The sequence below is a fragment of the Mycteria americana genome, chromosome 12 (genome assembly GCF_035582795.1).
Source record: "Mycteria americana isolate JAX WOST 10 ecotype Jacksonville Zoo and Gardens chromosome 12, USCA_MyAme_1.0, whole genome shotgun sequence".
In the NCBI taxonomy this organism is placed as follows: Eukaryota; Metazoa; Chordata; class Aves; order Ciconiiformes; family Ciconiidae; genus Mycteria; species Mycteria americana.
Window position 1 is genome coordinate 12455527 of NC_134376.1, and position 23418 is coordinate 12478944.

The following is a 23418-nucleotide window of genomic DNA, read 5'->3' on the forward strand; positions in this document are numbered from 1 at the left end:
AGATCCGTGGGTTTCCCCTTTGCCCCCCTCCAGGGAGAAAAAGGGAATGAAGAGGAAAAAAAGTAATTAAAAAAAGTAATTCAATTAAAGTGTTACACAGATGCATCTGACCTTTTACTGGGCCAAAACATAGCCTCTCAGCAACTTACCAGCTATCCCAGCTCCATAACGAAGCAGCCAGACCAATGCCTCGCCATACTCTGGAGTCAAGTAATAGTACGTAAACCCCCCAGAGATCAAGACCCAGAAATCTCCGCAGCCATGAAGACTAGTGATGACAGCTTTGTTTTTCAGAAACAAATGCTGTAGAGATCTAAATTCTATGCACATATTTTAAACATACATTAGGAAACAAATGTGGATCTAATTTAAGAAGCTACATTCTTTCCCTTCTAGAATTAATGATTTCATTTAAAATGAAGGGAAATGTACCAAACCCCACAGAACAATGAGGTTTAATGTGGTATCAACGGGGCCAGTTCCTTCTTAAGACACTGCCTGTCACTGACCCCTGACAGTTCTCCACCCACACTTCATCTTAGAAATGTTATAGCCCCACATCCAGTCACATTTTATTAGCTTACCTAGGTGTTAAGTGGTAAAATCAAACACATACAAGGACTAGAAAATGGAAGAACACTATTTTCTTAAGAGTTATTAATTACAGGTAGAGATAAATAACATCCTGCTCCTCAAAATGACAATTTGGGAGGGGAAGAGGGTAGAAATAGTGGGAATATCTATTAACCTTTGTAGTTTAGAGAAAGATATACACGGCCTACTCTGAAGAAACAAGTTTTTAAGGGATTGTATTGTAATGCAATTGAAACTCATATTTCCCCTGCAGGCATGTAAGTATTGCTGTTCAAGAGTGAAGTCAGTACCATAAAGATCCTAATGGCCTCAGGGTAAAGACTCCAGGTGGATTCTCTGCAACAGCATGAGCCTCTCTAGCTCTTGAGCAGAGACTTCCTTGCCTCTTAACCTATACTTCTGACAATCCCTTTAAATGCTTTTGTATCCTTTCAACATTGGGAGTCTGAGCTCCCTCCCAAATCATATTATGCCAGTTCTTTAGTATATATAGTTAATAACACCCCTCCGCAACATTTGCATAGAACACCATATAAGTTACCTGAATCATCTCCATAAGAGATGAATATTTTATACAGTTTTTCTTTAAGTCTTGCATATATTCTGAGAACTAAATTTGCAGTTTCTTTGTAGGTTTGGATACTCAAGGTAAAAGTGATTTAGGTAGTTAACTCCTAAGGTCATGAGTCTCAGAGAAGAAAAGTCTACAGATCCTTGAGAGCAGAAGAGTTCAGTTACTAATTTCTGCTTGCATCACTAATAACACTGTTGTCTTTCCCACATTTTAGTGTGAGAATGTAATGATATGGCTGCTATTAAAAAAACAACAACTTAATTATACTACTTCTGGTAGTATTCTAAGGTTAGAAATAAAATATTTCAAATTTAACATGCTTAAATTTTCCCCTTTGCAATCAAGTTCAAGATAGCTCTCAATCATTTAAAAAACCACAAGTTTTGGCATAACTTCAAACAGGTTATTGCATTGTTTAAATGACAGTGGTTCCCACTCCAATGTAAATACAATCTGATGAAGCCTTCTTAATATTCCACTCTTCCACAACAATAGTTTTAAACTTGCTGATTTGCAGAACTCTCTTCTCCCCTCCTCCCCCCCCCCCCCCCCCAGGGAAACGCAGAGCAATTTAAATCTTACGACAACAGGCTTGCTTTTCTTGGTTACATTTCACAAATATCTTGAAAGTAGTCCATGGACCAAAAGGGTATGCTAATCACAGGCTGACAAAAAAATTGTTATATTATGAAGAAAAAAGAAGAGTTCACTAAAAACATTTCAGAAGCTAATAAAAACAAACCAGTTCTAAGAAAATGTCTTTAATTTTCATTTTATGGAAATACATTTTTTTTTTATTTCCATGATACAAAAATGTTAAATATCAAACATTTTCTGAAATTGACCAATGCAGATCCTTTTTTAAACAAATAAAGGGCTGGTGCAGTTAGCAGGTTTGTCACAGGTACCAAAAAACATTTTTTACAAAAACCCCACAAGCTGGGGAAGAAGGAGGGAAGAAACAGATCAAGACTTAAGAATGAAAACAGCAACAGATGTGAAAACAAAAAACCCTACCTCCCACCAGGAAATTAATGTTTGAGAAACTTGCAAGTTACAGTTTTTTGAAAGGATAAGGTATGCGTAAAGTTGGTATTTAGATGAATACTGGCTGCACAGGGCGTGGGGGGTAGAGAACAGAAAACTAAAAAAGACTTCCAGATAAAGTAACTGGTAGAAAGCAATATGCAAAATGGCAGTTCTACCTGTTTCAAGAATGTTGACAGCATACTGATATTGCCAGAAAAAATAGCTAAAGATTGGGAGATTTGTGGTAACTCCCCTCAAGCACAGGAAACAGCCTAGCATGAAATCAGAGTGCCAGTTCTTTTTGTACATTTCATAGCCAGCATGCCAAAGTAGGTGACAAAAATACATTTAGTCTTGCTTCTTAAATCTAACATCATTTACGACAGCAAGGATTTCACATGATCAACAATGAATCATATACTAGTTAATATACACACAAGTAAAATTGACAGTGATTGTTCAATAAACAGTTTAAAATAATTAAACTGATTTTCAGGACACATACTGCTTTGTTAACACCACTTTATTTAAATAAAGTATGGCTTCCAAGAGGTGTATTCTCGTAACTGCTTTCAATCAATTCCACTTGTTAAGGCAGTTGTTTCCTACCATGTTTCAGGGACTTCAAAAATTCCAGTAGAACTAGTTGTGAGGGTTCCTAAAAGACAGAGTCACAAAACAATATATTGAAGACTTCAATATACAAACACTGATAGGAATAAAAATTAAATCAAGAATCTTATTCTTTTGGAGCATACAAAGACATATTTTCTCCTCTAGAGCAAGGCTCTAGATACATTACTGGCAAGCCAATATTTACAAAGGGAAACCAAGAGACTGTTTATGAGTATAGGCACTAAAAAAAAAAAGTTAATGTCAAGATTCTTACCCAAATGGTAAATATTACATTTTGCAATTAATGAATATTTTCAATCCAAGTAATTTTGTTTTTGCAATAACTGGGATGACAATGTTAAATAATACTATTTTTCCAAGTGTACTTGCAGTTATTCTTGTTTAAGGCAGTTAAGACAGTAAAGAATATTTCCAGCCCAAATTAATTGGACAAGAAAAATGAATCACACTAATACCGATAATGCGTATTTCCTTAATGCCAAATACAGAGCATGAATTTTATACTTGGAATTACAGTAGACAGTCTTGTCATTTTGCATATGCTCGCATGGCCCAATTACCTATTGAACTACAAGAAGAAAGCAACTTCCAAGCACAGCTTTTGAATCAGCTAAGAAAAATTTTACTCTACCAAATCAGGAGAAAGGATGCTTGGTATACAATACCACTTTCTGGATAAGAGTGGCTAGAGCAGATATTGAAATGAAGTTTTAACTATTAATATTTGAATATACTTCAATACCAGCAGTGCTCCAGATGACCAATAATTAAGACATGACAATTTTTTTAATATAGTCTAATCAATTTCTGCAAGTAATTACTAACAAAAGTTGAAATGAAATCAACAGTAAACAGATCAACAAAAATCAAATCTTTTGAGGTTTAAATTCATGTGACCTAAGGTTATTTAATTTTGGGGTTTTTGTACAGGCTGCAATAACTCACACAACATAGCAAAAACATGAGGTGAAACATAGTCATCCGATTGTCACCTGCCTGTGTTTAGTCAGACATACAGTTCAAAGTACTTTCGCTAAAAAATATGTAGGTATTAAAGTCTGCAAAAACCCTCTTACATCAATCCTAGGTGAAAAGTCTTCAACCAAATAAAGAACAATAAAGGCTATGGTTACAAACACCACACAGAACACTGCACATACTAATGTATACATCAAAATAGTTTTTAGAAGAAAGAAAAAGATTATTTGGGTTTATAATTTGTATTATAAACACTATTGATTTTTCAAGCATTGTGAGTTCCAAATCAGATTAAAAAACCAATTTATATAACACATAGAAGAAAAAAATTTTATCACTTGGGGAAATCCACAATTTGACACTTTTACAGCAAAGACCTACTATTTCTTCTACTTTTCAAAACCTGCATCTCCTGAAAGTGAGATTCCTCAAGCTTCAACAACTAGCAGTCCATGAAATGTGAATGATCTGCTCACAGTCCAGTAAGCCTTTCAAATAAGCAAAGGCTTACTCAGAGCATGTGGTAGACTGCAAGAACTGTTAAGGGTAACTATGATCCACCTGTCCAAAATGTTTGGAAGGGATTTTAAACACACTCACTTTTCATCACCATCTTGTCAAGTGTTATCAGAAAAAAAAAAACCACAGCTAAGTGATTCATAAATGCAAAGCACCCAGAAAGCTAAATGGCCTGTGTAAGTTTAACAGCCCAGTAGATCAGCATCTGTCTGGCAGTTTACTCCTTCATTGAGTTGTCTCAGAAAGTTGACACGTTCTCAGGAAGTGTTCTAGAGAGAAAAGGGTTTCAGTAGAGTTGCAGCCTAGTTATTTGTACCAGGGGATGTAAAACAGCAGTCTGACTGGGTCAAACTGCGCTCAATCTAAAACAGCATTGTGGCAAGAGGTGTGCCAGAGGAGTGGTGAGGGGCAGGCAGGCAGACTGTCAAAGTTTTGGCTTAATGGTAGAGGTAAATAATATTCTGACCATATTGAGAAAGTCCATTGTTTTCTCAACTTACAGAAATATCTTATCTCACAAATAACTGTAAATAAGGGTTGTTAGTACAGTATTATGAGGATATATAGTCTCAAAGTGCTACTTAAAAGGGCACATATATTAGCTTTCAGGGCAGCAGGTAGGTTTATTGAAACTGGACTCATTTGCAAGCAACAGAGGTTGTCTAATAACACATCTGGCAGGTCAAGCTACGTGCATTCAATTATGCCATGACTCCATCCAATCTCCAATCAAGCTTAAGGGAAAATGTCCACATTAAGTTAACTTTACATTCCGTGATAAAGTACTGGATTAACAGGGAAATCTACTCTGGAATCCTACTGCCAGAATTCCTTAAATTTTGCTTATGATATGCAAAAAGCATTGGGTAACCTTAACTAGAAAGTCACATAAAAAAAGATATTAAGAATAGATAAAAATATTCAAAGAGCTTTATTTTAAGGAAGAAAGTAAGCAAGTAAGATACCAACTACATCCTGCTTCCTTTGGTTGGTCTCAGGTGGGGTTTTGTTTGTTTGTTTGTGGGGTTTTTGGTTTTTTGTGTTTACACGTTTTGTATGATGCAATCTTCAGTTTAAATAACTTATTGCAAAATAACTTGTAAGAGTGACTTATTGCATTACATTCATAGAAGTCCATAAAAGTTAAGACATTCAAGAAAACAACTTCAGTTCTGTTCAGGCCTAGGGTAGTTCCAAACAGAACAGAAAGCTATGCGCACAAACACTGTGCTTACCTGCTGGAATTTGTTCTGTCTTGATCTTTTTGAACTTCTTGGCTCTCTTCTTACCATCTGGAAGGGACTCTGCACAGGAGTCTGTCTGATCATATTCTGGATCTTGGCCTTCTCCCTCTTCCATATCATCAGAACCAGTTTCTTCCTGAATAGGACTCATGCTTCTCTTTCCCACTGTACTGGTACCTGTAAAACTGAAGTGTAGAAGAAATATGACTATGAACAAGTCATGAATAACTATTACATAGGTACAAGCTGTTGTACATCTACTAAATGCTTATGAAAGCAGTAGAATAAACTCTAGTAAGTGGCGTACCATGAAATTACATAATCTGGAAGATCTTACTTAACTATAAGATTCCTTAAGTTGGCTATCTAATCCGATCTTATGTAGATGAAGTTACTCATTCTTTGTACTGTAGATGTCTCAGGCGTAGCTGCTATTCTGATGAGATCACTCAACTCAAATGTAATTAAAGCTGTTCTCTATCCCTGCTTAATTTTAATTTTTATTCTCTTAGTTATGAAAGCTCTTGTAAAGCATTCTCAATAGCCTCTAAGTTATATACAACTGTTAAGCCTCAAATACACATCTTGATATTGAAGGATTCTACATGCTAACTTCATCCTCTCTCCTGGAACTATAAGCAGTTTTAAAAGCATTTCTATTATATAAAGGTAGAGAAAACCATCAAGCTCCATACAATAAACTTTAAATCAGGCCTTGAAGTGAAGAGTCCTACCATCCAACAGGCTGGTAAAATAAAAAGCATAAAAAATTGCACACTCATTTCATAGGTAGTATTTGAATGAACGCTGATTAATACAGTAGGAAGATGAACTTAGAGCTCCATTTCATTCAGCATACATTGAAATAACACTGCATAGATTTTCATTCAGTTGGAATGCTATTGTTAAGTTTCCTTGAAAAACAAATGACAATATTAAAATCAAATTAGCATGAGTATAAGAATGCAGTAGCAAAGGGGTTAATTAAAAAAATAGTTCCCATTACAAACTTCTAGATATGTGACTATCATCTACTTAAATGTCTATTTTAATGCTATTTTAGAACAACCAATTAAAAAAAAAGGTAGTTTTAGACTTACAAACCTTTAGTTTTTCATTAAGAACTACACAAAATGGTTGTATGCATCTAAGTCATGTTCTATTCTTTTATTTAAGTAAAAATCAATACCGAGTTATAGAACAAAGCTTTACAAGCTATTTTATTTCTTCTTTCTAATCAATAATAGCAGGGAATTACGGTGTTTCAATAAGGTTTCAGCTGAAGGACTGTTAAATTTGGCTGTATAGTTTTGGCTTGGAAATGGAATTTTTTCAGCTGAATATTTTGCAATTTAAAACTCTTAAGACTCTTTCTGGGATGTCCAAAGGCAATAAACAAACATGAAACATATGATTACGCCTCATGCTCTTACTTCCACTTTAGGAGCACAAACACCATTTACTTTGATGAATAGCTGGCTTTTCCTCCAAACATTCACACACAGAAGGCCTTCTTGCATGTTTTCTTACAAATGATCTTTTAGAGTTACACCACAACTACCATCAATAAAAAGATGCAAGCCAAAAAGCTGGATAGAACTGTTTATCCTACATACACACTTCAATATTGTAAAACAGGCAAAAACTAGGTTTGGGAAAAAAAAAAGTCTAGTGAAGAAAGAGCATTTAGAAAATGAAAAACTACTATATATATATTTTAAAACATTTAGGAAAGTTTGTAAGAATTCTACTTTTGGGAAAGATATTCTGAAAAATACATAAGGAAGAAAAACTCAAGAGCCATAAATTATGATCCTGGGATTTCTTAGACATATTATGAGCACTTGGCTCTTAGAAGGGAACTTGCACTCACTGTAGGAAGAAGCTCCCTTTTTGAAAGGTCTTATGGCTAAATTTAATTTTTCTCAACTTAGACTCTTGAGAAGTTTTTGCAAATAAAAAGAAACAAGTTCTTGACCTTTAGTGTGCATTTAGCTGTGTACCAAAGTACAAAACAGAAATTAATTTTAGGCCTTATGTTCCTCCTGCATGTACCTCAAAGGGGAAAAAACCCACCAAAAAACTGGCAGCACAAAATCCAAAATATATATATTTTATAATCAAGAACTGTTGATTTCTTGCTTTCTCCCAAAATATTAATTTTATTTTACATTCATTGATTGATTGCATGGATTCTAGATGGCTGAGGGTTGATTTTTTTGTGTCTATTCTTTGACAGAAAATAAGATTCAAGGACTACAGCAACTTTATTTATTCACTTAGCAATAGTAGCACATCAGTATGGTTGTATATACAAGTTAGAGCACTACTCACAGCAAAGTTCAGTTTTCTAATTATACCAGCTATTTTGGAGTATGTCCATATTTCTGTCTCAATTTCCTTAGACTGTTGAGAAACAACTAAACAAAGTGGAAGAACCAAACAAACTAATAGTTATCAGTAATTGTTCAATTCAGATATACTCCTCAACTGTTTGGATACGTGAACCATTCAGAGACAGAAACTTACATCATTAACAAATGTAGCACTTAGGTTTCAAAACACACATGTACAGTTACCCAGGCAATTTTTTTTTTTTTTTTAATAATATATTTAAGAAGGTTCTGGAATTTCTTTTGTATATTGAAATGGAGACTGTTCTCATTTTTTAAATAAAATTACTAGCCAAGTTTGGGGTCGGGTGTTTTGTTGTTTTTTTTGTTTTGTTTTGTTTTTTGGGGTTTTTTTTGGGGGGGTGGGGGACGGACACAAAACAAAAAACAAAACAAAAAAACCCAAAACCACAAGAAAAGCCTATCATGCATTGCCAGTCGGCAAATCTACTTAGTGAACACAATATAGCTTTCACATCAGTCAGTGATGATGGTAGGTGGGGTTCCAAGCGTCTTCAATGATGGCAGTTTCCCCTAGGTCCTTCCTCAACCTCTCCCTTCTGTTGACCTATTTTAATGCCAGCCCACAGGCAAACCTGACGAGGATGAATGCCACTGGAGGAAGGTGGCAGAAACAGAAAATCTAGATCTTATTCTCAATTTCTATTCCTATTAAGTACAATCCTAATCAACAAAGAATACAGTATTTTTGTTAAATGCCAGCAGTATGACTAGCGTTAGATGAATCAACAGGATGTGGAGGACTTATGTATCACTGTCAGAAAGAGCACGGACTCCACCTGATTAAACGACCCATGAACTTTGTAATGTCATTTCAGCTACCAAATAGCAGCAATCCAACTAGTACTATGGTAATTATTTTGAAAGAATCAGCAAGTGGAGGGGGGGGGCAAAACAATTATGGGAAAACAATTATGATGACATAGCATTAAACATTTTCTGTTTTGGAAAAGCATGTCCTACTTTTAAAAGGACTGCTTACCTCCATCACAACAGAGCATCTCGAATTGGCCTGGATATATACAGACCCCCAACTTCAAGTAACTTCATTTAAACAATAAACCCTGTGCTCTCTTGCCACTTTGAACAACATGGAGGGGGAGTAGCTACTGACCCATCATAAAAATCAGTCACTGCAGCTTAAGAGCACGTGAAATCTCCTGTAATAACACTAGAATACTATGGATAATAAATATTGCAAGCAAATTATCGTATCTTTAAGGACTCAGCATTTCCCAATTCTTATCCTTTATTTAGCAATAAACCACTATAAACAACCATTTCTGTAAAAAGCAAAAGAATCATCAGCAGAAATACATGAACATTTCAAAAAGGAGACAAACTATCTTCAGCAAAATAAAGACATTCAAGGAAGTGGTTCTACAAACAGCATCCTGACTTGACAGAAGATGCAGCACTCTTGGTTTTAGCTAGAAAACTTGTAAGGCAAAATGATATATCACTTTCCTGTACTTCATACTAGTGTAAGTCTTTTGCCATTGGCCTTATTTTATTTTACTCATTCCTAGATGATGATCAGGAAAATTAGAATAAGTAACTACAAGTAGAGCAGGATATCTAGTTTTACATAGAACATACCCTATTTGATTCTTCATGCTATGGTTTAACACTATTTTGCTAAGGAAAAGATCTTAAATCCATGCATTTAACAGTCATGGCAGAGCTGGCAGGCAGTTATTTGCTAAGCACAACATAGCTGGTACTGTATAACAAACAAGAGGCCATGATCCATCTGTTTCAAAAGTGTATTCTGAATAGTGAATGGCTGTAGAGAAGGGGATCTTATTAACTACTTGAAGTTTTGTCAAATACATCAGTGTTTCCTCTACTTCTCCATCTGACATTAATAATCAGGCATATTTCCATTAAAATCAATTTTGATATCTAACAGTAGTAATAAGTTATATGTAAGGGTATATGTTAATTGTAAGTGATTTTACCTTGTGAGTGCTATTAATACTATTACAATATATTTTCTGAAGAGTAGTTCCTCTATATTACAGAACTATAGATTTGTTAGTAAGACAGGAACTAAACCACCTTTGTTACACACTTACCAATCTGTCAATTTAAGACAAAAAGTTCCTTACAAGAAAAACCCAACAACTTCATTACTGAATGAAAAAGTAGCAAGGATACATTGTCATCATGGAGAGGAACAGCTATTCTGCAGCTGTGCTCCCTGGCAGAGACTGATGCAGTAAGCTTATTAAATAATAAATAAATAAAGGATGTAGTAACACGAAGCTATTATAAGACATCAGCTGCTGGATACATCACAGTATTGAGTGCTCAACTATATATGATTCAAATTCATCTGGACAAATATACACACATATACATGCACACATATATTTGTCCTGATTGCTTCATATAAATATTTATGTTATATTTATTATATTTTATATACAAATGGGTATATATAGTGTATAAACAGATAAATAAATATTTTTGAGATATCTTTGGAAACAAGAGGAAAATGTTCATCTTGAGTGAACTGAAAGACCACGAGGTTTGCAGTTCCATGTTGTACTTAACCAGATTACACTTAGGAGGAAACATCTACAAAAGATTAGTTGACAGAAGAACACAATCTAACTAGTAACAAATAAAAATAAAATTAATAAAAACATGTCAAAAGACCTGCATGAAAGGGAATTTGGGACAGAACCAAATCACTTTATTAATGGAATAACAAGAAAACAAAAATTCATGTAACATCAGTTACAAAAAAAGTTCTATCAACAAAATAAAGGCTGCTGTCCAAGGCTATCTAAGTATTGATCATGTAAAAACAAGGCTGCTTCTTGTGGAATTTTACAACACTAGAAAAAATAGATTAAAAATTCTCAAGGAGATTAAGTGCTTAGGCATACAACTCACTGCAGTGTATTTTAAGGAAAGAATTCACTGAAAATTTTCTTCAGCAATTTTCCAAATAATTCATTTGTGGTAGTCCTCAAACTTGTTTGCAAGATTACAACAAATCAGCTTTCCACATTTACTGTTTTCCAAAGTATATGGTTAAAGAATAAGTTGTCTGTGGTTCAAACCATAACCTGCCACTCTTACCATCTATCTAGAATCTGCGAGATACCCAAAAAACAATATTCATTGAGGAGAGATACTTCCTCTAGTAGAAATAAAACTAGGACTTAGTATTTCTTTGCAGTAGACTCAAGATGTGATAAGTATTTTCAGACTATTTAATACAGACTTAATTATAGACCTAAACCTTAGCCACACGTAAACTAGTGCCAGGACAATCTTTAGAGCTCCTCATCTCTTCACAGCATGCACTCCCAAGTTTTCCTAAGTACAACAGTTCAATTAAACTAACTTCATTTGATATGGATTTTATCACCTGGTTCCTCCATATGGTTTTTGGGGATCAAACATGCCTCTAACACATTTAGAATTTCCACCTTGACAAAAGCCATGAAAATTTGACAGCTAGCCAAAATAGACACCTGCATTTAATTTTGCAAACTAGGCAAATCATAAGCTCATGTAAGTGAGAAGAACAGAACAAGTTTAGTATATTTGTTACATGACAGATAACATTTACAGGAAGATATAATGAGAGCTAGAACTTATCATAGCATTCCCAAGAAAGATGAAGCGGAAAGACCTCAGTGCTGGTCTTCTGACCATCTCATTTGGTCTGTCTAACAGGGGGGGACGACGACCCACACAAACAAAAAACCCCACCCAACAAAACAAAAAACAACCAAAACCACCACCTTACATGCAACTTATGCATTCCACTGAAACTTATTTTTATATAGAATTGATAGAATCTCGGGGGGGGGGGGGGGGGGGGGGTAAATTGATCGGTTAATTACATACTTATATTAACACTAAAAGACCCTTCCCATTCACAGCTACACAGAGGACTGAGAAAGAAGCCTCCTGTTACCATCATATGCAAAACCTGTCATTAATATCAGAGGGTAAAGATGGAACAAGAAATACACACAGGAACATAGTGTACCAGAATCCAAACCAGCATCTCCTGACTTAATTTTGTCCTTAAATAATGAACTAAAACCCTTTTCAAGTTTTACTCCAAAAATGTAAAGCCATGCAAGTATCATCATTTGCCTGCCTGTTTCTGAAGCATAAGGATAACTTCATCAGGACTGCTCAGGATGGTAATCTATACCCTTCTCTGTGGCAGTACTATCACCATGGAAAGTCATCCAAAAACCAAGACAGCCTTTACAAGGATATAAGATGTCAGCTAAGTTTTCAGATGACACAAACCATTCAGAGGTGTCAAATGAATAAAGAAAATATTTCTTTTATTTTGGTTGTAAGAAATGGTGCTGCTACATATCAAGGTCAGAAGCTGTGATTTGACCTGCCCTCAATATCCCAATATTTTAAAAATTTGTTTAATCACGTTTGTGACCAAATTCCCTCTGCTCCTTTACCTATGATCTTGTGACAGCTGATGTACCGCTACTGATTTATATGCAAAGAAATATACACAGAAAAAAAGTCAACTATTGGTTAAGAACTACCTGAAAATTGCTAGACTTCTAATTAAAATGCAATAAAAATACAAGAGTTGGCAACGCAGGAAAAGTCTCACCTGTTAACACAGTAGTATCGACTCTGGGAAACATAAGGTGTGCATTGAGTTTTTAACCGCTTTCTCTCCATCTCCTTCCAACTATCTTCTGTACATTTTCTCTTTGCCTGTTTTTCTTCATGCTTTTTCTCAACATATTCTGCATATGTCTGGATCCTATAACTTTCAGCATACCTGCTGGTGTTTACAGCTATGGGGAAGAAGAGTGATGTTATATACAAAACACTGTTAAATGACAGCATGCCCTCTCCTGAAATAACTTATTTTGAAAAGCAGAAGGCAGTGAGCTATTTGTTCTGTTCATATAAATCACATCTAGTATCATTGCTACCGATTAAGAAAAAAAAACAAAAAAAAAAACAAAAAAACCCCAAAACAACCAAAAAACCAAAAAAACCCCAAAAAACCACAGCCCCCAAAAAAACAAAACAGAAAATGCCATACTCTCCTAAATTCACATGGTATGTTTGAATTAGATATTCAAAACTCTTCTCAGAGTCAGACTTCATACAAAAAGGGTTAAAACTACTTAAGACTTTTCTTTTAAATTAGAAACCATCAATTCTTCAGTCGTAACCCTCTTCCAGATTTCTTGTTGGCAAGAAAAGATTTCCTGGATTTTTTCCCTTTTAGTCTCATTACTTAACCCAGCAGGTTTATTTTGCAAGTCTGCCAGGAAAAGACGACATTTGCAATGCTTTGCCAAAATTCTGTTTGATTGCTGTGAAACATAAGCTTATTTGAGCTGCATTTTTGGTTACACAAGATATCCGTGGAAGCAGCACTTAACTAATATCCAGCTGTTCCATCCTTGTATCTTTCTAATGTTTGGTCTCCATCTAACTAAAAAAAGACTGCAAGTTCAAGGTAGAAGGATTTTTGTCAATGCAAAATTAGAATCACTTCAAAAATAAAGAAAAAACTTTCACTGCCTTCAGTCAGCAACAATTTACCAACATTCCTTCAAATCCCAGCATCTTCACAGCTCTGAGCCTTTAGTCTGCAAGCCAAGCTCTGGCCTGAAGCCATCACTGTAACAGATGAATCAGCAAATTAAACTGACTGTCAACTGGTGTCCTCTGCTGTTTTCAGCCTAACTCACTGAAAGAAAGCATTGTAAACTAACCAGTAATCCAGTTTAAATATAAAAAAAACCCAACCCAGATTGTTTTTCATATACTTGGGCTGCGCATTTTAAAATACCATAATTGTAGTGGAGACAAAATCCTGATTTTATTATGTACTTCCAATCTTTTTGTAGAAATTTCAGATGTTTATCCAACTTTCTGATTCTAGTTGAAGTGTTATCATCTTAAGTACAGGTATTCTGTATTACCTCTAGCCCAAGCACTAGAAATAGCAAGCTCCAACATCACAATTCAGAAAAGGTGAGGAAGATGAGTGGATTTGGTTTTTTCTTCTTTCAGAATAGATCATCTATTCTGCATATTGGCTATGTTACTGTGAAATGAATTACCTAAAATACCATTCACAGCATATAGATGCTGATGCTGCTGCAAAGTCTTTCAAACGCACATAAAACTGGGCAACAGCTTTGTAAATTTAATTTTAATCCCAAGAATAGATACCAGCAATTATAATTAATAGCCTCATGAGATTGTTGCACTAACCAAAGAGATGTTATGCATACCTTCTTTCACACCCTTTATGTTTGTTTTGAACTGTGAAGTTACAGGATCTGTTTGTAAGAATTAGGAGTATATTTATTGCCTATGAAGTTATGGTGCAGGCATCATGAATGAATTAATAATGCTCACTGGAGTTACTGCATGCCAGGCCACATCCCTCGGGGTAAAATTTGTTTAGTTAAACTCAAGCATATTTTTACTTGCTAAAATCAAGCACATAGTTACCATGGATCATCTGATAAATAGTGATTTGTTAAAACACAATAACCATTTCACATTATTGGTTTTGCTATAAACTAAGAGCCAAAGTTATGTCTCTTCCATTTAATTCCCTGACAAACCTGGCCTGTATTTAAGGGGGGGGGTGGGGGGAATCATCCTTATGCAGCCTAAAGATAATTTTAAAGTAAATCTGTGTAACAGTCAATATTTTTGAACAAAGACAACTCTGCTTTCCTGAAATAAGGCCTGTATTTTATAGCAACCCATTCATATTACACATACACACACAAATATATGCATATACATGTATATATATTTAATATAAAAATTATATGCTGAATATATTGCTTCACGCGTTGAACAACTGAAATGAAGGCATAGGGACGATTCTACGGAGCCACACAGATAAATCAATCTTGCATGGTCTTGAACTGAAGAGCAGCTCCCTGTAAAAGTTTACAATACACTTTCTCTGATGCTTTTTTGATGAATGCTGTCCATATTGCCAAAGCAAGTAACAGTTACATCGCTCTGCATTGCCAATAGAAGAAATGCATTGCTAGAATGCTTTGTGAGTTCTAACAAACTAAAGAGAACTTAGGGGGTTTATTTACTCGTTTATTTAAATGATAAAAGAGAAGACAAATCTTTCTGTGAGAAACCTGACCTAGTAACCAACACCACATGGCTGCATTTCATTACACTAGTTGCAGCCATAAAGTTAAGGTTCTGTCTTATAGTAGAATAATAGTAATTGCACATTATTTTAGGAAAAACATTTCTAGAGGATGGCACCTTCCCTAGTTATTAGGCAAGCTATTAAACAGGGTGACTGATGTTGAGTGATCCAAGAGGAATGTGTACAAAGATACTCTTTCACCAAGTCCTTGCTCTTATGCAGAGCAAAATCCTGACAGATGGCCACTGACAGCATTAAGTCTCTTAATAAATAGACAAATATTTAAGTGAACTGTGTAGGTAAAACCGCACAATATATAAATAACTACACAGAACTACACAGATTAAGGCTGCAATATTAAACACTCACGTTTATGAAATACTAATGTAAAAATTCACCTGTGAAGCCTTAAAGTGACCTTTGTATAGATGCTGTGTTAGTCTTATCTGATCATATACTAAAAACATGGGACTGCTGCCTCAGATCGACAGTGTTCGATTAGTGAGTAGCTAATTCAGTATTTTGTTTTATTCTCATTACCCATTGTATGGTTCCACAGCCTTATTTACTGACTTCTAGGGCTCCATTTAAAAAATCAGAAGTTTGCACGTGTACTTTTTTCATCATGGCATTGTCCAGTGTTTCAAAGTAAAGCTCATGAGCTGAAGCAGCAGTACTACGTGCCTATTTTATAAACAGAAAGCAGAAGTAAAGACTCAACATCCCAAATCAGAGGGTATCTTTTAAATTAACCTAAATGGAATTAAATTGTCCATTACACAGAGCATTCAATCAGGGTTGGGTTCCTACACAGCAAATGTATTAACATATTCCCACAGAAATCATAAATCAAATTCTCTAAAAGAAACAGCATGTGACCACGTGGCCAGGGACTTTATCAATGCATAAGCATAATTCACCTATCTTATGTCAAATATTAGTGAAACTGGCATTGCAATATTAATGTTCTTTTTTTTAGCCTATATGGAGTTTTCAGACCTTTAAGCATACCTGGACAATTTCTGCTTCAAGGTATCACACTGCTACACACACGACTAATTAGTTGGGCCAGAAATTTTAAATGCATTTCTCCAGCCTCTCCCACTAGAATTATGAAAGCTACTGATAGTTTCTAGTGTTGACTTAATATAAAAAGCATTGGGCACACTCTCTGCTGGCTTCTCTCAGAAAGAGATGCATGAACTTGAGAGAGTTCTCACTAATTAGCTAACATTTCTGCTGATTTCTGCTCTTATCCTACCCTCTCCAATTTGTCTTTTTCCCAGTTCAGTCTTTTCTGGGTGTGTCTTTATCTCATATTGGTCTTGCAATCCATCATAACCCTAAACGTTCTTCAATATTAAACTCACTATTTCCTATTTTCTCTGGCAAGGGTGTACTCCTACCTCCTTTTTTAAATTGTTTGTCTCCGCTACCATTAGGCACCAGTTTTCCCCAACTTAACCAAGCTAAATCCCATTATCCATTTGTGGTTCTTTATCCCAGTTTTTTTTCATGCAGGGTAGTCCTCGTCAAATGCATTTTTCTTTAGTGTCAAACCAGTTTATTTTCAAACCTGGTCCAATCACAGCCTCTTTGCTCCATTTGAACATGTAAACTAATTAGTTTCCAGTCTCGCCCCCATTCACCAGTTCCCTGGCCATCCCTTGCCTAAAACAAGGAAGCAGAGCTGGCAACGGGTCTGGAACCATGCGCTAGTCTATACAGTAGTACAGAAAAGCTTGGTAAAATGAAACCTTGGTCCACCTCCAAAAGGACCAGCACATCCCAAACAAGCAAACAAAAACATAGGATAAAAATTACTCCATTACCATTAATTTTTTCTTAAAATAGTCCGATTTGAAAGCCAGAAAAGAGAACACTGTAAAGAACAAGGACAGCACCGGGACAGCTTTCCCTCCCCCACCAGTTTTTAAAACAGTGAGCAGCAGCTTTTAAAACTATGAGCAATCTTTAGGATTAGGAATGAGGCAGGTTATACGGACTCCTACCAATAAATTAGTGTATTTAGTTTTCTTTCTTAATGCTCCTTCACTTGGAGTTAAGTCCATGTAGTACCCCAGAGTTAATTATGAATGGCACTCATTCAAATACAGAAATATAGCGCAGATTAAATCTCACAATCTTTATGCTCTCTTTTCTCCCAGTACATACAGAGAATGAAGTTCTAAACTAGCTGGCTACTTTACTGTATTATTCAGTGATTTTCAAAATTTCACAGGCATGTAGAAGAATCTAGAAGACTACAAAACAAGTATGTTTCTTTAGCAGGAAAGAAGTGATCCTGGGAATAATTGTCCTGTGTAGTATATTACTCTTAGCCCTGACAAAAGAATAATTTCAAAAAAACCAAACAAATGTAGTGGATTAGACCATTTTCTGAAGTCTTGTTACAAAAAAAGTTAGCTAAACTGTGGGACTTTTGACAGTTAGCAGGTCAGAAGAATTCAAATTATTTTGTATTTCAACAGAAAAACCTGAATGTTTCTTTAAATCCTGCTTTTACAGTGTTGGGGTTTTGTTTGTGGTTTTGGGTTTGTTTTGTTTGTTTGGGTTTTTTTAATTCTTTTCATCTGGAATGCTCACATCAACTCATCACTAATCAGCTGAAGAACACAGTGGAGTTTTAGGAGAGTAAACCCATCTAACACTGTTACTGTCAAAACTGATCTAAGGCCTCATTAATTTGCCAGGGTAAGACACCTACATATGACAGACAGGGTTCTTTAAAGCCTTGGTCATCAACCTACACTAGCAAGGCAGCTATTTTGTATTTTGTTGAGTTGGATGTATTCAGCATACCCTTTGCTAAAGCTTTTATTGAGATGAAACGTTATCCTGAAAATAGTTTTCTCCACTTTCAACAGAAGTGTCCTGCACAGGTCTACTTCTAATGGAGTCAAACAAATATTTCGATTGTGGCTGAAGAGAGTCAAAAATAACTGCTAATTCAGCTACAGAAAGCCTGACCGCCTGCTTTCCATTTTCCATAATAGCTGTGCTGCTGCATCAAAATCCTTTTGCACATGCCAAGGTAACTACAGCAGACTTGCCCAGCATTGCTGAATGAAGTAACACTTCATCAGTGTGCTTCTCAAGATCCTTGTCCTCAAGGAAGGTTAAAGAGAACAAAAACCCTCACTGCAAAGAGTTTATTTAAAAAAAAAAAAAACAAACCCTAGAGAATTAAATAAAACAAGGTATCAAGATCTCATGAAAGATCTTCTAGGGTCATCCTGCACTGAAGCATCATGAAGGGAAAGTCTGGGTTTGCCTTAAGGTCAGGAGATAATTAAAATTCACTTACAATTTCTTTTACTGATAAAAAACATTTAACCATGTAGAAGTCAGAGCCTAATTGTTTGAAACCTATAATGCAGTGTAATTTTGGATCTCAGCATCACTTAGAAAAATTCAAAAGCCCTGAAGAAGTTAAAAAGTATTTACTTAGTCAACATACTTCCAGAAATGTAACTACAGTTGACCGTCTCAGAGATCAGCAGAATGATTTATTCTGTCTTTTATTCAGTGATAAGGAAAGCAGCCTCAATGTAACTATTAGAAAGTCTCAAGTCTCTTAGTACCAGTTGTAGCATTCAATCATAAAATATGTGTGCTTCAACAACTCTTTGAAATCATCTGCATTGCATTTACTAAAATAAAACAAACAATACTTGACTGATCATTTTCACATGCTTAGAAATTCAGATGCATAAAAAAAACTTTGTTTAGGAAAAAAAACCCGAAACAAAACAACGGAGGTAAAATACTATGTTATTCTTTGGCACCCATGAAGAAAATCTTAACTTTGCAAAACCCACTTTTGCTCCGAGACATAGGTACAGAATTAAGTACAAAATGTTCAAGGACAAATTGTTATGCTAGGACAACATTTTTCCAAGTTATAAAATATACCAACTTTGTTAGTTAACTCCGTACCTAATTTCACAAGCTGCATACTGACTGCACAGAAACGCAAATTAAGGTTGGTGAAGATGTATTTCCTTGCTCCAAGGAATCTGTGTACTAGAGTGTGATGGAGAAAAGTCATTTAACAATTTCAAGGATCCACAGTCTCTGAATTATATTTGATAATAGCAACTATCTGCAGGCTGTATCAAAACTGAAAACTCCAATTTGTACATGGTGCTGACCATCTCTTTCTGTTTTCCTCTCCTGTATTAGCCTAAGTTGGCAGAAGGTCCCTATATGGATTCTAAAACTTTTAAGACTTTTTAAAAAAGACTGTTTTACAAAGACTATCATCTCTTTTGACATCTGAATCCAGAGCAGGGAACAGGATCAATGTGGTGACAGAGCAGCTGTTCACCTTGCAAAGGAGAACTGCAAGTTAGAGAGCAAACCAAAATAAGTCTTTGACTCTCCATTTTGGAGAAAATGACAAAATGAACAGGTGATCTGAAAGAAAATAGTTTTACAAAAGAAAAAATGCTAAGTATAAAGCATGGCAGAAAAAGAGGAAGGATCCTTAGACAACATTTTAAACTCAAAAAATTTCTCTTGACAAAGAACACAGATGATAGTATAGTCCACTGAGACAGTTCACACTATGCGCACATATGCAGATTGTTATAAAGGATTTTAACTTTAGATGCTGTTTTTTAACTACTGAAAGAATTCAAGCTACTTAACCTTTGCACCCTGTTTAAATACCTCCATAATTGAAACAAAAGCTGTGAAATGTATTAACCCATTTCAAAAAAATCCAAATCAAAGGTAGTCAAAAAAGTTCCAACATTATATTAAGAAAAAAAACCTACTATCTTCAAATTTACAGGGCACAGGGGGTTTTTTGTTTTGCTTTAACTGATGAGAAAAAAATATAGCTGCAGGTGCCTGAAGGCAAGTCTATAATTGGTCCTCTTAATTCTGCATCACTAATGCTGAAAGTTGTAAAATAGTTATCTATATTAGGATTTATACCACAGGTTCCACTGTAAAACAATGACTAGAATATATCAACCAGCAATTGATTTTCTTGTTATAGTCAAGATTCCTGAACAACACAAGTAGAAATTCACCACATCTCCTTCTCTGCATTTACTAGTACAGGATTGCTTTTAAATCAACACTGGAGAATTTTAATTTCCAGGAGTAATAGTAAAGCATTGAGATCTGTTAATCTACAAATTAAAAGTGTAAAATGTACAGAACACTTCCTTTCTAGTCGGATAGAAGGTCTCAATGTCTATTATTACTCAAAGCACAGAGAGGTCAGATCTGAAAGACTTTTCGGAAAGAAACGGAACCCATGGTCTGGCTAGACAGCTGATTTCATCTAACAGCTTGTTACCAAATGGGAGAATCCCATTCCTTGCTCCTTAGCCCCTGCTCCCCTGCCCTCCTTTACAGTGTTTCTGGTATTTATTGACCTGCTGATGAGCCAGGTCACCTCACTGAACCAGCAGGAATTTTCCTTTATTATTTTTTCTGGACACAGAACCAGCAAAAGAAAAGCAGTGAGAGCTCACTGTTGGAGTGGGGAAAGTCATCCCCTTTATGTAACCATGAAGGATTAAGACTGGCACAAACCATAAGCTATATTTTAATACCAGCAAATTAAACATTTCAGCTGAGGCTGAGCACTTACAGGAAGCACACTCCTGCAAAATCTGATGACATTTCTGACGCTTGTTAAGAACTTCAGAACAAGAACTAGTGAACTGAGCTTGGAGATATCCTCAATGCAGTGCTGTCCAGAAGACTGCTCACGATTAACACAGACATTTTCAATTGAAGTGCCTATTAAAGCTCCACATGTCGGGTGCTTCAAAAAGAACTATCCAGATAATGAGTTCACCCATCAGATACAGTTTGCTACAGGAATGATTGCAGCCCATTGCCAGAATTAACATATTCACTACTGCATCAAACAACTCTGTTGATACTGTCCCCATCTAAAAAGGCACCCCAAATAAAACTAAATCTTTAACTTTTCCATTTTGATAACCCTTATTACCCATGAGGAGTGCAAAACCTACAGACTAACTGCTCAGGTCTTCCTAGTGAAACCATTTCATTCAAGTCCTTACATAGCATACAGGCATGTATAACAAATCATCATGATCTTTTGAAAAACTATATGCAGTTTCAAGGTAACATATATTTTTGAAAAATCCAACTTGCGTGAAAATAATGTAAAAGCACACATCTACAAGGTGATTATATCTTATTTAAATTTAAACCAAGCTTTCCTAAAACATCAAAACATTGTGGCTCTTAAGAATGCAAAATTTGATGGGGTGAGGAGAGGGGACATCACAAAAAGCTAGAGAAACTGTTTGAGACTGCACATAGTTTGAATAAAAAGTAAAACAACAGTAATGGCTGAGATTAGACATACTGCAGTATGACTCCAACTTCCTTAGTCTACATTAAGGAAGTTTCCTGCCCAGAGTATCTTATTGGTGAGAGCAGAGTCATGTGAAATATAATTTTTCAAAGAATCTGGGTAATACAGTAGATACTACCTGCCATTTCCCCAAATTCAGTGCGAAGAGATTGATATGCACACAATCTCAAAATACATGTGTATATTTTTAAATTGTGGTGGTAAGCATTCATGCTAAGTAGAAGGTTCTATAGTAAACCTTATAAAACACTAATAAACCATAAAGTCTAGCCCTGTCTGAGAAACTCACAAGTTCAGAAAGATTAATGATTAAAACAAGAAACATTGAAAGGCCATCACAATTTCAGCTGCTGCACCTGCTTTAGTGCATTGCTCCCCTGCTGTCTAAATACACTGGTCTACTCAATGCCTAGAGGAAGAAGATATCTTGCACACAGTAAATTCTATGTGAGCTCATGTATCAGGGCACTAACACATGGAACAACTTAACATTATTTCAATGCTTGCCATTTATGACAAGCAGTTGCTTTTCGCATGTATTTAAGATTTCAGGTTAAGTGTATTTATTGCATTTTAAAACAGCAAGATAAAAATTCTCAGGAAGATTCTCAAGTTAAAATTACTCTTAAGTCCAGTGGTCTTAAAATATTGTAGAAGTTGCTCATAATCAGAACATAGATGTTATTAAACTGCATCTAAGCCTTAGGTAGAGAGAATTAAGAGCAAGCATTAGCTGCTAAGGGAAAATAAACCAGGTATATTTTGGAGTACCACTGATAAACTTTTCCATCATTTCCATTAACATATAACTATGTCAAATGTCTCAGAACGGAAACCCAATTTCACTTTCAAGCACTTTAAAAATCTAACATAAGACTTTTCCCATGTTTTAGAAATTAACCCACCTTCAAGTAACAGCAATTTTTTAAGAGTGTATTTTAGATGGCCTATAAAGACTCCACAAGGGCAAAGACATCTAAAGAAACCTCCCTTTAAGAGTGCCTCTAGGTTCCTTCTAGACCAGTGACCTAGATAGTCACTGAAAGTTGGCTGGCAACAAAATTCAAGGAAATAATGAATAACAAGAGCTTATCATTGATAGAAAGCATTAACTGAGGACTCACAAACTACTTAACTGCCCAGAATGGTTGAGATACTGAAATGGTTGAAACACTGAAACACTTCAGGTTATGCCAATTTATTAATTAAAATAAAATATTAGGTTTACTTTAAAGTTAAGACAAGCTGAAGTTTCTCCCATCTTCCCCACCATTTCCAGACTATTTGTATGAAGTCTAGACCCCTGTAAGTCAAGAAGCATTGAAATAGTACTTATTTCATACTAACCTTTCCAGATGAAAAGCCAACTTTATAAATATATGAAGCTGAACAGCATCCAAAAGCAAGCTTATCTAGCAAGCTGAAAGTCATAAGAGCCAGAAGTTGTACACCAAAAGTTTTTTCTGAAGTTTGTTGTTATTTATCAACTATAAGAGTGCACACTGCTTTATCTTTTGTCACACACCATGTTTGACAGAAATGCTGAGACCACATGAAGTACAATTTAGCAACAGTAAGTTCTGTCTCCCAGATGTCCAACTACAGGAATATCAACCATTTAACAAATTCTTATTTACTACCTGCCTTGAACACCAAACCTCAACACAAAACAGACTGCGTTTGTTGTCCATTGTTGTTTTCAGGTGCTTGTAACCTGGAAATCAGTTTACAGCAGACCATATTGCAAAAAGTGACAAATTAGAGCCATCTAAACCACCACTTTCACAAACTCATTATTGGCTTTAACATGACAACATAGCAGTTGAACAGGGATAACTGACACAGAGAACACAGCCCACTAGAACTCA

At 35.5% G+C, this 23418-nt stretch overlaps 1 protein-coding gene across 5 annotated transcripts in view; it reads right to left on the reverse strand.

Annotated features, from left to right (window-relative positions):
• Positions 1–2010: 2010 nt before the first annotated feature.
• Positions 2011–23418, reverse strand: part of PARN (poly(A)-specific ribonuclease) — a 64432-nt gene continuing 43024 nt past the window's right edge. For 4 of the 5 annotated variants that reach the window (XM_075514805.1, XM_075514804.1, XM_075514807.1 and 1 more), the window contains 3 exons: positions 12607–12796; positions 5566–5759; positions 2011–2855 (listed from right to left, as the gene is read on the reverse strand). In XM_075514805.1, coding sequence (XP_075370920.1) covers positions 2803–2855; positions 5566–5759; positions 12607–12796 — 437 coding nt within the window. In that variant the 3' untranslated portion in view covers positions 2011–2802. Of the gene's footprint in view, positions 2856–5565; positions 5760–12606; positions 12797–23418 lie in introns of those variants that run through there. The other variant, XM_075514808.1, reaches the window with a different exon arrangement.